We start from the raw sequence: 15,927 nt of genomic DNA, 5'->3' as shown, positions 1-15,927 counted from the left end.
CTTCTTTGCAGTGGTGATGGACAGGCTGATAGATGAGGTTAGATAGAATCTCAATGTTTGCAGAAGACATTGTAATCTGTAGTGAGAGCAGGGGACAGGTGGAGGAACACCTAGAGAGGTGGAGGTATGCTCTGGAAAGCGAGGAATTAAGTTTAGTCGTAGCAAGACAGTGTATATGTGTGTGAATGAGAGGAACCCGGGTGGAACAGTGAGGCTGTAGGGAGTGGAGATCAAGAAGTTGGACAATTTCAAGTACTTAGGGTCAACAGTACAGAGCAAAGGAGAGTTGCACACACACACACACACACACATGCATATCAATCAAGAATCAAGATTTTTCATTGCCATTGTGCGGGTATGTACAGGTTTTTTATGAAAAAAGAAATCAATAGATGGACAAGTTATTTACATAGTGTGCAGTTATATACATGGTGTGGATGGCATGAAGGGTGATATGAGTATAACTGAGTTTAAAGTGCTGAAAATATACATATATATTACAAAGGGCTTGCCATCGCAATTATTTGACTGTTTTTAATGCAGGGGTTCACAAGAAGAATGTCTCATCTCCCCAAAAGTCACCTTTTCTAAGCTAAACGGTGGAGACGGAACTATCTTGATAACATTTACACTCTTGGACGTTGTTGCGTATCGGTGCAGCTCCGAGGGATGTGCGTGTTTTAATACACAGCGTATCCCGGAGCTTTCCATCCCCGTTGTAATAAGGGGGGAAATCCTTATCCCCGCCCGTCTAACGCGTATCATATTTGTATGAAACACTCCCATGTGATGGAACATTCGAGACCGTCCAAAAAGTGATCGCGGCCGCTGTGGCGTTAAAATACACGTTCAATATAATAGCACGGCGGAAAAAAAGACTCACAACGTTACATTTTAATTTCAGTTGAAACTGCATTTTTATTCTTATTTTTTTCCGTGATATTGGACTTAAATGTCGACATGCAATTATTATTTGCTCACGTCGCTGCGAGACGGTCCCTTATTGGGTTGGTGACGTTCGCCTCTGAACGGCGCGGATTTTTGTTTTGTAACCCGGTTACACCTTGGCTTCCCCACCCCCGAAATTATCAGATTTTCACTCAAAAAACAACAACAAAATAAAATCCGCCAAGTACTTTTTGTCTCTGTCCACGGAGTTCCGATTCAACAACCGTGTCATCTGTAAAGTACGGTGTTTTGTATTTCTTTAGCTATTATGACTCAGTGGAAGCTTTAGCTTTTTAAGCTAGTAGGTCTCAGGTTAGCTAACCTGTCAAGAGAAAGCTTGGACCTCGAATCCAGCCAGAAAATGCGAAAAAAGCGACTTTCCAGCCTGGACAAGCGAGATGTGGACACCAGTAAGTGATTTATTGAAATATAATTTAACATTGCTGTGGCTTTGCTGCATGTTCAGGTAACAGCAATGTAACGGTTCAACTAGGACTCCCCCCGCATAGTGTTTTTACATGCTTTGTTTGCACTGACATCAAGTTATAAACATTGTTTGTGATGATTCAGGATTTCACTCAAAAAAATAAAGTAAAATAAATTTCGCCAAGCGCTTTGCGTCTCTGTCCACGGAGTTCCGATTCAAAGACTATGTCATCTGTAAAGTACGGTGTTTTGTATTTTTGTAGCTATTATGAGTCAGTGGAAGCTATAGCTTGTGAAGCTAGCAGGTCACAGGTTAGCTAATCTGTCAAGAGAAGGCTTGGACCTCGAATCCAGTCAGAAAATACGATAAAAGAGACTTTCTAACCAGGAGACGGGACATATGGACACCAGTAAGTGATTTATTGAAATAAAATTTAACATTTCTGTGGCTTTGGTGCATGTTCAGGTAACATGATCAATGTAATGTTCAATGAGGACCCTCCTCATTGTATTTTCACATGCTAAGTCTGCACTGTCATCAAGTTAAAAAGCTTGTGCTGTGATTTTTTTTTCTTTTCTTTCTGTCCTCCACAGAGGCAAAGAAGAGACGCATCGACGGCCAGGAGCCCAAGGAAGCCCCTCCGGAGGTTGAGGGTGTATTCTGCCTGTTCCTGCAGGAGGCAGGGGTCACCTTGAAAAGGGGCGGACTTCCCAATGAGATTGGTGGGTTCTCTGATGAGTTCAGGAACACACCTGGTGCTTTAGTAAATCCTGGCATTCACTGCGATCCGTCCTTCCCCCAGCCGTCGACCAGGTGGTGTTTCAGAAGAGGATACAGCAGCAGCTGCGGAAGAGCTCCAGGTTCCCCGGCGTGAGTCCAAACACCCTTCTGAATGACGGGTAGATAATACCTAGGTGTTGTGAACATGCCGCTCTCCGTAGACCACAGGTGTTAAACTCATTTTCACCGAATGCTACATCGGCATAATAGTTGCCCTCAAAGGGCCGCATGTAACCATAACAGCATAAATGCAACTACATGTAGGCAAATACAAAATAAACTTAACTCCTCCTTAATGTTAAATGGAGAGGCAAAAGTCTCAAAACAGCAATTTGTCTTCTGATATTTTTTACAAGAATGATGCATCGAATTAACATGAACAACGAGCAATAGCCAACAACAGTCAGCGATGATCAGCGGTGATCGGCAATCATCTGCAATCAGAAACAGAGCTCAAGTCTTTCTATTCTGCCGGACAGGGTGCCGTCTCCTCACAGACTGTACACCGAATTATGTTACAGGCAAGCTTTTATCGAGAGACGAGGAGAGCAAGAAGATGTACACGTGTCAGCTAGTTGATAATTCCTTCTTAGGTACATTATTATGTCCTTCATGTACACATATCATCAACATACGTGAGAATGGACTGGGCAATGAGATGGATAAAGTACATGTAGCACAGCTGCTAGCACAACAACATGTTGCACAGGAATGATAAAACATGTCGCATGTTGCACAGCTGTTGATATCACAAGGACATTCCGAGTTTTCCCCGCATTAAATAACTCTGACTTAACAACTCGTTTATATCCGTAATGTTACATATGCACTTGCATAGATGTAAAAAAAAAAAAAAAAAAAAAGTTGCGCTGTTATAAAGCTAGCTTTCGCTGCTGCAGTGTTTTTGCATGCTGCCATTGTAGTTTGGCTTTTAATTCTTGGACAATTTCTTGTTTTTCCAGAAAGCTAGCTATGGCATACTCAGCTCCGTGTTCCGTGTCAAAATGCCGATGTAGATTGTGCTCTTTGACAACCGACACCGTTTTTCTCCTTCTCTTTTCTCCACCACAAACATCTATTCATGTATTGGCTTTTCCATCTTTCTTGAAACAGCCTTCCATCTGCATAAACTTTTCTCTTTCCAAACATTTAGGGATCATTTGTATTTCTCAATTCCACTTACTAAAAATCGCATTGATGTGGATATACAGCGATTTAGTAGTAGGATTGCATCACTTCAAATGATCGACGTGAATTGTGGGAAATGTAGTTTATGGTCAATGCGTGCGTTTGACTTATTTATTTTCAGACAATCAGACCTTTTAAGACGTTCCTGTGGGCCGCAAAGAATGACATGACCTTGAGTTTCACACATGTGCTGTAGATCGTTCAGGAGTTTGTCGCTGGGCTGGAGTCGCACATCGAGGATCCCGACAGCTTCAGGAATTGTCTCCTCCCGTGCGTCCCGAGGCTTCCTGATGGAGACGTCAGGTAGCTCTCCAGCCTCCCCTGAGAAGTGTTATATGGACCAAATGCATTTCATTCAGCATTTCCTTTCCCGTCTCACAGGTGTGTCAGCTCGTTCCAGGAGAGCCTGCTCCGGATGCTGCTTGGGATCGAGATGCTCCAGGTGTGACTTCTTTTCTTCCATCATACTGCTAACGGGCACGGAGAAGAAATACGCTGCATACTTGCACTTCAAGTCATGTGTTCTGCTGTCCCCCTTGTAGACGCTGATCATCAACACCCTGCTGGAGAAGCTCCCGGAGTACATGCTGGACGGGTCAGACGATACTTTTAACACTATTTTGTTGTCTAAGGTAGTTCATGTCTGAAACGCACTCCTCTTCCTCCTCCATAGGTCGGGCGACGCAGGTCTTAGCATCCCTCGCATCATCATAAACCAGCTGAAATGGCTGGACAGAGTTGTGGACAGCAAGGTGGTGATTTCTCCTTGATGGCTGTCAGCCCATAACTGGACGTCCGCAGCTGTTCTCCAACGGAGTAACCATGAGCTTTGTCCTCCCGCTCCTGATGGCAGGAAATGGCCAGCAAGCTGATGGAGGTGATGTCGGCGGCGCCGGCAGAGGTCCAGCGGGACATCATCGGCGGCCTGCCGGAGATCCTGGAGGACTCTCAGCATAATGACATCGCCCAGCAGCTGAAGTGCGTCCAGCCGCCCCGCCATCGCTCCCTCTGCTCCACGGTGGCCTTCTCACCGCCTGCCCTTGTGTTCCCCGCAGCTCCCTGCTCAAGGAGAACACCCAGCTGACGGTGCCCATCCTGGACTCCCTCTCCAGCCTCAACCTCAGCTGCTCCCTGCTGTCAGAGGTACCTTTCTAGATGGTTTGCGTCCACAACGGGACGGGAGCGTGAGCTCACCTGCCGCTCTCTCAGGTCCGCGGCGCCGTGATGTCCACCTTGGCCGCCGTTCGCCTGGAGGACCTGCCCGTGGTGGTGAAGTTCATCCTGCACTCGCTCTCAGCCTCGGACGCCTTTGAGGTTTGTTTGTTTGTGTGTCTTCTATGGATTTCTGCTCCCTGTTTTTGTCAGCCTGAGGTTCCTCCAGCTCCAGGACGTCCACGTTCAGGAGGTCGCCGGACGTCCAGCCTCCCAGTGGATGCAAACTTCATTCATTCATTCACTCATTATGTACAGTGGGAGCTCGACTAACAAACGCCCCTAATTATAAACAAAAATCGGCCTACGAACGAGTTTTCCATAAAATTTCGAATTGAGCTGCAAACAAACTCACAATCTTTTCACGTTGTGGCATAGCGGCAGACATGTGTGCTACTCCGGGCTGTTTACATCATCGTGTTCAACTGTTATAACATTTTTTTTTTTTTTTTTTTTCGCTTTTTTAGTAAGCTAGCCCTCAGTATGGCTCCCAAGTAAGCTAGAAGTGCTAGTGATGGAGAAGAAGTTAAGAGTTACAGTCAATCTGAAGAAAGAAGTAATAGCTAAACGTGAGAGTTACGTTGGTGTTACAGATCTGGCCAAGCACTATGACACGGCTAAGTCAACCAGCTGTACCATTCTGAAGGACACACATGCACTAAGGACGGCTGATGTAGCTAAAGGGGTGACTGCTAATGAAGGAAAGTTATTGTTAGCTTGGATGGATAGCTTGCTGGAGATAGCGTTAGCGTCAGTGAGGGTCTCATATGTGAGAAGGCTTTACTTTTGCTGATTCATTGAAGGAAGTACCGACATGAGACGAAAGAAACAGTGCAAATATAAAGGTTTATCGTATTTTTTGCACTATAAGGCGCACTTAGATTCCTTAAATTTTCTCTAAAATCGTCTGTGTGCCTAATGTATCCATTTTTGTTGTGCTTACTGACCACAAACCAATTTTATTTGGTATGCTGCACTGAAAAATCTGATGAAATGTTTTAGTGCAACTTTGGTAAGGGATGAAATCACTCTGCTTGATTGATTGTCGGAGCGTTCCCACCTGACACAGGGACATTGTGTTAAAGTTGGTCCTTGGTTGAAGATGCTTTGCAACATCAGACAAATTGGAATAGAGCAGCTGTGAAAGAATTCAACATAAATGGATCAATGGTACGGAAGTGGAGGAAGAGGGCAGATTAACTTCGCTGAGTATAGAAGACCGATCAGAGTTTCCGAGGCAACAAAGCAAGATGAATGAGTTGAATAAAGTTTGACTAAAGTGACTGTTTTGTTTTGCTTTATATATCGTATGTTTTTCATGCGCCTTATGGTCCGCAAAATACTGTACCCTCAACTCTTTTCTGTTTTTTTTTCCTCAATTAAACCCATAAAAAGTTTCCAAAGACTACAGCATATTGTGCTGGAAAATGGTGTTTACACTGATATTGTGAACAATTTCGGTTTGCGAACAAACTCAATTCGTAAGCTGAGATTTATACAGGCTAATACTGCACCGCTTGGGCCGGAGCCTGTCCTAGATGTGATTGGACGGGGCTCACCTTGGACCAATCAGCAGGCCACATGTAGACCCATACAACCATTCCTACGTCTTGGATTTTCAGGGTCTCCAGAGAACCTTCTCTGTGTTTTGGGGCCCCAGACACGGGGAGAACATGTAGACATCAAACCTAATACGGTCCCTCCTCCTGCAGGTGGTGTGCAGCCTTCGCAAGAAGCTGGTCCTGGAACAATTGGTGCTGCCCCCCGGCCTGCAGGCGTCCCAAGCCAAAAGCACAGTGTAGGTACACACACACACACACACACACGTGTGGCTGAAGATGTCACCCTGCGTTGTTCTTGGATCAGGTCGCCGGCGGCAAACAATTGTAGCCAGGACTTTGTGGCGCTGACGGTGGATGGCATCAGGTCGGCGGTGCGATTCCAGAAGGCCATATCCGAGGCCTGGCTGAAGGTGCGGCAGCCGCGGGTTTGGGATCCGGACTCGGGAGACGTCACCACGCACCTGTTGTTCACGCCGTCGTGTTCTTCTCCCCGCAGGCGGTGGAGGCCGTGGACGAGGCAGAGGATCACAAGGTCGGTCCCTCAACCCGTGCGGTTCCACGAAGGTCTGAAGGTTTCGAGTCCTTCACCACTCCATGCTCCTGCTTATACTGTGGCATTCAACGGCAGCCATATTGGCCAGCACGTGAAAGGACATGGAGTTGGTGTTCGGGAACCTCCTAGAACTTCCTAGAACTTCAACGTCCTAAAGAGTTGTATAGAAAAGGAGGGTCTGGGGTCTCCTTGAGACGCTCCAAGAAAATGTCCCCCCCCGCCAGGTCCTCGACCTTCTGGTGTTGCTCCTCCTCCACTCCACCAACGCTAACCAGAGCCGGCGTGGTGCCGAGCGGGTGCTGAGGGCCAAGGTGAGGGCCGGTCAGATCCAGGAGGTGCTGCTTCAGAGGACCTTCAGGGACAACGCGCCGGTGAGTGTGACAGGAGGGGGGTCTCCTTGACGCCGAGGTGCTCACCTGGCTGTGTGCGGCGGCGCCGGCAGGTCCTGCGCGGGTTCTTCTCCTCCATCCTGGCTCTGGCCCAGAGTCTGCTCCGCCACCCGGACCCCTGCGTGGTTCCCTTCGGAGGACTCATGTACCGCCACTCCTTCACCGCCTTCGACTCCTACTGCCAGCAGGTACGTCCGCTCAGGGCTCGCTCTTTGCACGTGGAGCCAGGTGGAGTAACTCTGCTCCACCTCAGGAGGTGGTGGGCTGCCTGGTGACCCACGTGTGCAGCGGCGTGGGCGGCGAGGCCGACATGGCGCTGGAGCTGCTCTGCGGCCTGGTGGAGGACAACCCCGCCCAGATGGCCCTGTACGCTGTCTTTGTCAAGGTGAGAAGGTGGGTGGACGACCCCGTGGCGTGCCCGCAGGTGGTGTGAAGCGTGGTCTTCCGGTCTTCCGCAGGGAATCCTGGACTACATGGACAACCTGACGCCCCAGCAGATCCGCAGGCTCTTCCAGCTGCTCAGCCGCCTGGCGTTCGGACATCAGCACGGCTCTCACATCCAGGTGCGGCGCCGCCTCCCTCCCCCGAACCGACGGTCGCTTTCAAAACCCCTTGAACGAACCCGTCTCTCCACCCCAGGACGACATGCACATCGTGATCCGGAAGCAGCTCTCCAGCACCGCCCCAAAGTACAAGCGCATCGGCATCATCGGCGCCGTGATGGTCGTCGGCAGCATGGGCGCGCTCAGGTACCGCACGCGTGACGTTAGATGGATGGCGGCGTCTTCTTCTTCCTCTGAAGGTCTCCTCTACCCCCTCCCTCCCAACAAGGCCAAAATCCAAGGAGGCGGCGAGCGGCTCGTTGCCCCCGGAGACGCTCAGACAGGTGAAGGACTGGGAGGGTGTGTCGTGTTTAGCTAATAGAGCCTGGTGTGTGTGAAGTGCTGAAGTGTGTGTGTGTGTGTGTGTGTGTGTTTCGCAGGTGACCGCCCTGCTGGAGTTGGTGCAGTCCAGCAGCAAAGGCTCACCCGAGGCTGAGGCGCTGTACTACGACGAACTGGCCAACTTGATGGCGAGCTCCGCCCTGGACCCGCAGGTGCAGGTGGGTTCAACACACACACTTCACACACACACCTCCAGGGATCAGACGAAGCCGGGTTGAGACGTGGCCTGTTTGCACCCGCAGGAAAGGATCGGAAAGCAGGTCCTGGACGACTTCCAGAAGGACTTCGTCGTAGACGTGGGCCCGGAGATTACGGGGTGGGTGATCCACGGCGGGGGGGGGCGGAGCTTCACCGGCGCCCGCCGTCCATCACGCCGCTAACCCCTCCCACCCCCACTCTGCTCCCCAGCCCGTTCCCCTTCCCAGCCCAGGTCTTGTACAACCTGGATGAGGACGACGGACAGGATCGCATCGCCGTGGGCCTAATGCCGGTGATGGCCATGGACCTCCAGAGCAAGGCGGAGCTGCGGGGTCTGACCGGAAAGGCTGGCAGGTGGGGGGGGGTCACCCCTTCAACCCCGCCTGACGGCAAAGCCCCTTTCTAAAAGTGTTGGTCCTGCAGGAGAGCGTCCCCCCTCTGTTTGGCCCCGTTGTTCCGCCTGCTGTGGCTGTATGAGGAGAAGCAGCACGCCGGGAACCTGGAGGAGATTGACGGCATGCTGGGTGAGTTAGCTTCACAGCGTCGCCCGGTTCCTCCTTTTTTCGCGCCACAGCGAAACTAAACCCCCCCTCTGGGCGCGCAGGCTCGCCGCTGGTCCTCGTGGACATGGAGCTGGTGGAGAAAATGGAGAGCCTCTCGAAAACCGAGAGGGAGTTCCTCTGCTCGCTGCTCTTCTACTCCATTAACTGGTTCCGAGAGGTAACCGCGCCGCATGCCTTTTGAGCAGAGCTTCTCCGGGAACCAGAGCTTGACGCCGCCGGCGTGTCTCCCACGCAGGTCGTCAACGCCTTCTGCCGCCTAGAAGACCCGGAGATGAAGATGAAGCTGATGACCCGCCTCCAGAACATCACCTATCTACAGACGCTGTTGGAGAAAGCCTTGGCGGGTGAGAGGCGCGGATTGTTTGTGGAGTATTCTGAGATTCGGTGGATTTTCCTGCTGTCCGTGCAGTGGCATTTAAAAAAAGCCCAGAGAAAACCATAAAAAAACACCAGCGAGGTGTGTGTGTTGTGGACTCATCGGTGAGGTGGGATGACGGAGAGCATCGTCTGTGAGAAGGCAGGAGACATTTACAGGGATTTGGCGGGAACGTCGATGGATGAGCGTTGGAAGAGTCGTTCTGGGACGGTTTGATGGTTTTAAAAAGAGGAGCGGCTTCACTCCGTCCTGTTTAGACATAAAGTGTAGCATAGGTTACATTTTGCGACATATTTTAGCTTTAAAAGCATAACCAGTAAGCTAAGGATTTAACAACACGTAACCAATCCATGGTTCTGGAACAATGTTCAATTTATTTGAACTGGGAAATTTAATTTGGCATGTGGACAAATTGTGTTAGAGCTCAGTCACGGAGTTAAACTGTGGCCATAATGTGTAGCAAAGCTCCATTTTACAGCACATTGGTAGAGCCATAAAAGCCAAATATTTCTTTATATATTTCATTGAGAGCCATGTAGTATTTTGAACTTATAATAAATTAAATATGTCTTACTTATAATGCAACCTCTGGTGCTGCATGGATTTGTTTGAAGTGCTGGTTTATATTTTACCATTTCACACATGCAATTTTATCTTAGCATCGATAAAATGCAAATTCCTCAGTCCACGCAGCCTGGAATGCGGGGTAATCATTGACTTTTTTTCTTTTCGCCGTTATGAGGATTGACGCGGATAAACTAGCTGGCTATCTGATAAAACTCCTTTCCTCACCTTTACAACGACCCGGACGTGCTCGGAAGCCAGTGGTTCCCGACCCAACCGACGGGTGACCTGTGAAGTTTATCTTCAAAACTAATATCTGTTTACTTTAAAATTACACAGTATTAAAAAATATCACAAGTATTTTAAAATCAGTTCCAAACTGATTTTTTCCCTTTTCAACTCAATAATTATCTGGGAGCCATATACCGTCACCGGAAGAGCCATATCTGGCTCGCTAGCCACAGGTTCCCGACCGCTGGTGTCGCCGGTATGTTAGCGACAGAGCATCAGATGAATGAAACCAACCGGTGGAGGTATCACTGTATCTCCGTGCACGTCTCTTCCCAGGAGCACCTGGATACGTTCCGCCGCTGGCCAACTTTGACGCAGATGGTGCAGACGTGAACGCGCCTGCTCCTGCTGCCGCGGCGAGCAAAGCTAAGAGAGGTAGGTGTTTGCAGCAGGAAGCCGGCAGCAGGAGCGCGGGTGGCGTCTTAACTTCTTTTCCTTTTTCCTCGTCGAGACGGCGCAGGAAAGAAGAGGAAGGCTCCTGGCAGGAACCCGTCGGAGAACAGCTCCCAGCCTGAGGAGGCCACGGAGGCGGAGGAGACCCAGCAGGTGAGCACCAACCGCTCAGTCCAGGCTTTGAGTGCGGGGCGGCGCTCGGATAAACGTCCTGTCCGTGTCAAAGGAGAAGGAGAAGGAGAAAGAGAAGGAAGCGCGGCCTGTGGTCGGCCTCGGAGCCTACAGGCAGTTCTTCAGGGAGCTGGACATGGAGGTGCTGGATGTCCTTCAGTGTGGCCTTCTGTGCCGCTCCTACCTGGACTCGGACCTCCACACCAAGGTGACTCCTTCACCCCCGGTTTGAAGCACTGTCATCTCCGGCCTGCCTTCACGCTGGAATCCCAAAACCCCCACAGGTGCGTGAGGAGGTCCTGCTGGGTCCTGCCGAGCTGGTGTTCCTTCTGGAGGACATGCTTCGCAAGGTGGAGTTCAGTCTCACCGCCGCTCCGGCCAGGAGGGCCCCTTTCCTGAAGGTACCGTCTCTCCACCAGGTGGTGTCAGCTGCCCTCTAGTGGCGTAAAGTAGAATGTCATCGATACCCGTCTAGATATTATGTGGTGGCCTTTCGGGGATCACGTGAATTTTTCGGGCCTCACGGGGTCGTGTTCCACAGGCGAGGGCCGACAGGACGGCGGGGTTCTCCCACCTGCAGCAACGGACGCCCAAGGATGTCGCTTCCAGCTGCGTCCGCCTGCTTCCCGCCCTCTGCACCCACCTGGAGAACTGCCACAACTACTTCCAGGTACGAAGATGGGGTCGGCGAGGGAGTTCAGCAGAGGAGCTTCGCGCTCATCTCGGCGTCCTCTTTTACAGACGCTGCTCGCAGCCAACGATGGCGTCGTGGACGGGCCGGCCGCGGACACCCAGGAGCATCAGTTGATGTCGTCGGCGATCCAGCTGCTCCTGCAGGTCCTGAACACCATCTTCAGCTGGTGAGGCTGCGCGCAGATATCGGCGTCGGGTGCCGCGTGGGCCACCCCACCTTCACACCTGCCACCTCTCCACGCGTTCCTCAGGTCCGGGTTCGGGCAGGTGGGCCAGCGGGGCCTGCTGAAGGCGGTGCTGGGCGTCCTGGCCGAGCGGCTGGAACCGGGCGGGGATCGGTCCGGCCTGGAGGAGCTGGTGAGGTGAGCGGCGAAGTTCTCCCGAGAAACCGGCTCTCCGGGTTAGTCGGACAGAGATGGCGACCGGCATTCACCCGGTTCTACTTTTTCTCATGTAGGCACGGCTTCCAGTACCTGCTGAACTTCCGCAACGCGGTGCCCGGCCTCAGCGCAGCGCTCTGCCTCTGCCAGCTGGTGTCCACGGTGGCAGGCAGAGGCGGGAATCCCGGTGCCTACCGCCCACAGATCGGTCAGTGCCCACGCTCAGAACCTTTTCATTATGAGAGCGTTCTTTCCGTCTCCGAGAGCAAATTCTTAGCGGGGATTTGATTTGTAAAATAATGGAACGCTATTTCTGAATCGGCCTTTAATTGAACGCTGTTCTTTTCCCAGCGTCCCTGGCACGCCACTTCCTGAGCCAGGAGTGGGTGGCGCCCAGCGGGGAAAGGGAACGGGGGAACAAGTTCAACGAGACCCTGCAAGCGCTGCTCAGGTGAGGCGCGGCGTCGCGTTGTCTTCATCATGGCGATGACGTGTGATTGACAGCCCTCCCGGTTGACGGGTTCGCCCCCTCCCGCAGCATCTACCTGGAGAATGTGGAGGACGTCCTGAAGGCGGTGGAGGAGATCGCCGGCGAGGGAATTCCCGAGATCCTCGGGGCATCCAAAGACGAGCGCTCCGAAACCTGGCCCACGCTCAGCAGGTAGCCCCGACCCCGTGGTTCTGCTGCCCTCAGGTATCTCACGGGTTCCCACCTCCACCACGCTCCTCTTCCTCCTCCTGCAGACACACGTTCCTGGTCTTCTACAAAGTCATGATGTCAGAGCTGGAGAAGACGGTCCGGAAGATTCCGGCTGGGAAAGCCGGCGACAGTCCTGAGGTGCGGCGCCGTGGGTGGGAAACGGAGGAACCCGGAGAACATGCCTGGGTTCTCCAGGCTCATTGAAAACCAAATGGTCCGCAGGTGTGAATAAGCGGAGGTCACCGGTTAAGCCCCGCCTCCTGCTACAATGTCAGCCGGGATTGGCTCGTGTGTCCTGGATGGGATTTTGACAATGTTGACAATATGTGCCATTAATTTGCCCGATCCTAGCTACTCCCTTTGGCTAATGTCTGGAGCTGTTACCGCGCTGCTAACGGTGTCCGGTGCTGGTAGCACGCCGGTAATTGTGTCCAGAGCTGTTAGCGCGCCGCTAACAGCGCCCGACGTCTGTCCTTCCAGGCCTGGAGCCAGAAGCTGCTGACGTGGAACCTGGCCGTTCGGGACTTCCACATCCTGGTCAACCTGGTCAAGGTACGTACGGCCGACCTGCTGCTGAGCTCACCGCCGCTCTGCTGCCGCTAACCTTCAACCCCCGTCCCCGCAGGTGTTCGACTCCAGGCATGTCCTGAACGTCTGCTTGAAGGTGAGTGGACACCTTCTATGTGAGGATCAATTAAATTATTGATTATTTATGAATCTCTCTCCCTGGCAGTATGGCCGCCTCTTCCTGGAGTCTTTCCTCAAGCTGGGGATGCCACTCCTCGACTACAGCTTCAAGAAGCACAAGGTGAGGATAGAAGGGGGTCTGAGGTCACGCTGAGCCCGATTATGGATTCCTCGTGTGCTTTCTCCTGAAGGAGGACATCCAGGGCCTGCTGAAGACCTTCCAGCTCAGCACCCGCCAGCTCCACCACATGTGCGGACACTCCAAGGTAGCAAAGCTCTCCCTCCGTACCAGAAGGGAGCACCCTTCCCTGCCAAACTTGAACATTCCCGTGTTGGTGCTGTTGTTTGTTCAGATCCACCAGGACACCAGCCTGACCAACCATGTCCCGGCGCTGAAGAAGAGTCTGGAGCTCTTTGTGTACAGAGTGAAGGCCATGCTGGCGCTCAACAACTGCCAGGAGGCCTTCTGGATGGGCAACCTGAAGAACCGCAACCTGAAGGTACGTCTAGGCAGTACACTTAGTACACTCAGTACACCACTGTACTCAGAGTTTGTACCGTGGGCTGCAGGGGGAGGAGATTCTCTCTCAGAGGTCGCAAGAAAGCCAGGAAGATGAGGACGAGGAGGAATGTCGGATCCCCACTCAGGCACCGTCGGAGGAAGAGGTACCCGCCGCAATCTTTGCCGCCTCAGACTCGCCTTTCATTGGTCTGCTTTGTGTCCTTGCCTTCATCTCGCCTTCCTCGGGGCTAGCACGGGCAGACGGGATCTGAAGGGGCAGGTATTAGCTCGTAGCATTATCTCTGAGCAGTTAGCATCAGCTGTGAGTCATTTGCAATACCTCTGAGCGGTTAGCATCAACACTGAGGCTTTAGAATTAGCTCTAAGCTATTAGCGTCAGCGCCGAGGCTTTAGAATTAGCTCTGAGCTGTTGGCATCTTTTGGCTAACACGCTACATGGTGCCGGCTAAGGAGCGCCCCCCCTCTGGTGAGCAGTGGTCTCCGCCGTCTGACGGCCGGCTGTTTCTCTCCAAGGACAAGGACAGCGACTCGGAAGAAGGTCAGGAGACCCGAGTAGACCAGGAGACCCTGTTGGACACGACGGACGACTCCGACTAACTCTTCAAGACTGTCGAGTCTGTTGACCCCCAAATAACCTTCATTCTAGTGTTTTCATTTTGTTTAAAAAAAAAATGGTTTTATGTTGTGAAGAAATAAATGGTTACGTTGTTCTAACGCCTTCTGTGTGAGAAGATAGAGAAGCTGACACGGGGCAAGAGACTGGGTTTAGGTCAGCTGTCAATCACAGAGCCACGTGTGGAGACGTCCAATGGACAACGTGAAGGCTTCAATGCATGAAGAACATGAAGAGAACCCAAAAAGAACCCATGCAGGAGAACATGGGAAGTAAAAACGCAAGTCAAGGAGGAGAACATGGAGGAACGCCTGTTTAGAACCTTCTTTCGGCAAAGCAAATGTTCTCACCACTGTTTTTGAACATGGAGAGATCCCAGGCCGGAGAACCTGGAGGCTCCTCGCTGTGGCTGGATGGATCCGATCAGAAGAACAGACCAGGCCTGAGTCGGTTTCACAGAGGCCTCTTTGTTCTTCCGCCAGTGCCGGGGAGAGACAGACGGAGCTTCAAGTCTGTTTGGACGGGTCCAGAACCAAGGAGGTACCCATTGGTACCACCAAGGCGGACGTCACCGTGGTAACCGACCATCAAATGGCTTAAATGGGGTTTTCCCATCCCGATGGTAGTGCCTGCGGAGTGTTAGCATTGAGCTAAATGCCTGTGTGTGTTCCCGCCATTGTTTGTTTTTTTTTTCCCTTGTTTGAAAAAAGAAGCGTCCGCTGTCGCAGCAGTGCAAAACAACATTCTGTAGCGGCGAGGCAGAACTAATATTTCAAAAAAATCCCGTGATGGAGCGCGGCGCTCCCGTTCAGAGGCCGCAACGCTCCGTCACTAATTTATTCCCCTCGCTCGCGGCCAATCGATCAAATGGCAGATCTCCAGGATCCGTCCAAACTGTTTGGTCACAGAGAAGTTCTAAAAGCGACTATTTATACTTGACATTTTGAAGAGAAACCCAGACGATTTTAACGCAAGCTGTCGGGATCTCCTCCTTGGAGACACTGATTCATCAGTGGCGGGGTCACTTTTTTTATGAAATCACTAATTCCCCCATCTGAATAAAATGTAGGATGGCAGATTGTTTGCTTTTTCACATAAGGTCGATACGCATGGAATCGATTGCTACTAGCCAGGAGCGGTCAACGTCGAACAGTAAGCTTCGTGGAACAGAGCTCCTACTTTGAATTACCATGACCAGAAAACAGGAGCAGGATCTCCAGAAGTTGACTTTGTTTGATTTTTGCAAATTCTTGGACGATTTGCTCCTTGAGTGGTAGGAATTTTATGTACATCATTATATATACTTTTCTCTTTCACCATATAATTTACTTCCATTGAATTCAAATGTTATGCTGCAAAACCAATACGTGACGTATATTATTATTACTGCGATCAAATCATAACCCTTCTTCTTTTGCCTATTCTTATAAATAATCAAAACCAAAATATATTTTTAAAATTATACTATCATAATACAATTGAATCGTCTCCTGTACTTGCCGCCGGTGTGTTGACCCGCCTTGGGCTCAACCATCACACCGAAACCAGAGGGACCACCGCTCCCGTGTGTGTAAGCAGAATTTCCACAAAATATGTTTTACAATCTTAAATATGATCGACAACGTGTTATAAAATGCTTTAAATCTATTCCGTGCTTTCGCTGAATTGGTAAAAACGCTAAAAAAACCGACAATCGATCGGCCGATCGTCCCTCTTCCCCCCTTCACCGCGGAGTGGAATGGTCCATCCAGGAAGTGTATGCTGCTGTTTGG

The 15,927-nt window shown here is 51.2% G+C and overlaps 1 protein-coding gene across 1 annotated transcript; it reads left to right on the top strand.

Annotated features, from left to right (window-relative positions):
- The first annotated feature begins 1,095 nt into the window (after window positions 1-1,095).
- On the top strand, window positions 1,096-14,247 carry fancd2 (FA complementation group D2). The gene is made up of 43 exons (XM_086168515.1): window positions 1,096-1,358; window positions 1,969-2,097; window positions 2,178-2,245; window positions 3,540-3,646; window positions 3,725-3,785; window positions 3,886-3,938; window positions 4,017-4,095; window positions 4,197-4,321; window positions 4,399-4,486; window positions 4,553-4,657; window positions 6,268-6,353; window positions 6,422-6,527; window positions 6,614-6,649; window positions 6,895-7,041; window positions 7,113-7,247; window positions 7,313-7,444; window positions 7,518-7,622; window positions 7,699-7,808; window positions 7,891-7,945; window positions 8,042-8,161; window positions 8,246-8,319; window positions 8,412-8,555; window positions 8,625-8,725; window positions 8,806-8,921; window positions 9,000-9,108; window positions 10,272-10,370; window positions 10,447-10,541; window positions 10,615-10,767; window positions 10,844-10,960; window positions 11,101-11,229; window positions 11,301-11,419; window positions 11,504-11,614; window positions 11,710-11,840; window positions 11,984-12,083; window positions 12,171-12,293; window positions 12,377-12,470; window positions 12,813-12,884; window positions 12,958-12,996; window positions 13,066-13,140; window positions 13,211-13,285; window positions 13,373-13,519; window positions 13,590-13,685; window positions 14,056-14,247. The coding sequence occupies exons 1-43, from the start codon at window positions 1,310-1,312 to the stop codon at window positions 14,137-14,139; spliced, it is 4,299 nt and encodes a 1,432-aa protein (XP_086024641.1). The 5' UTR covers window positions 1,096-1,309; the 3' UTR covers window positions 14,140-14,247.
- The last annotated feature ends 1,680 nt before the right edge of the window (window positions 14,248-15,927 follow it).

This window comes from Fistularia commersonii, chromosome 21 (assembly GCF_037954325.1).
Source record: "Fistularia commersonii isolate RoL2024-O1a breed Wild chromosome 21, RoL_Fcom_v1.0, whole genome shotgun sequence".
Taxonomy (NCBI): domain Eukaryota; kingdom Metazoa; phylum Chordata; class Actinopteri; order Syngnathiformes; family Fistulariidae; genus Fistularia; species Fistularia commersonii.
This window is presented reverse-complemented; position numbering and strand designations above follow the sequence as displayed.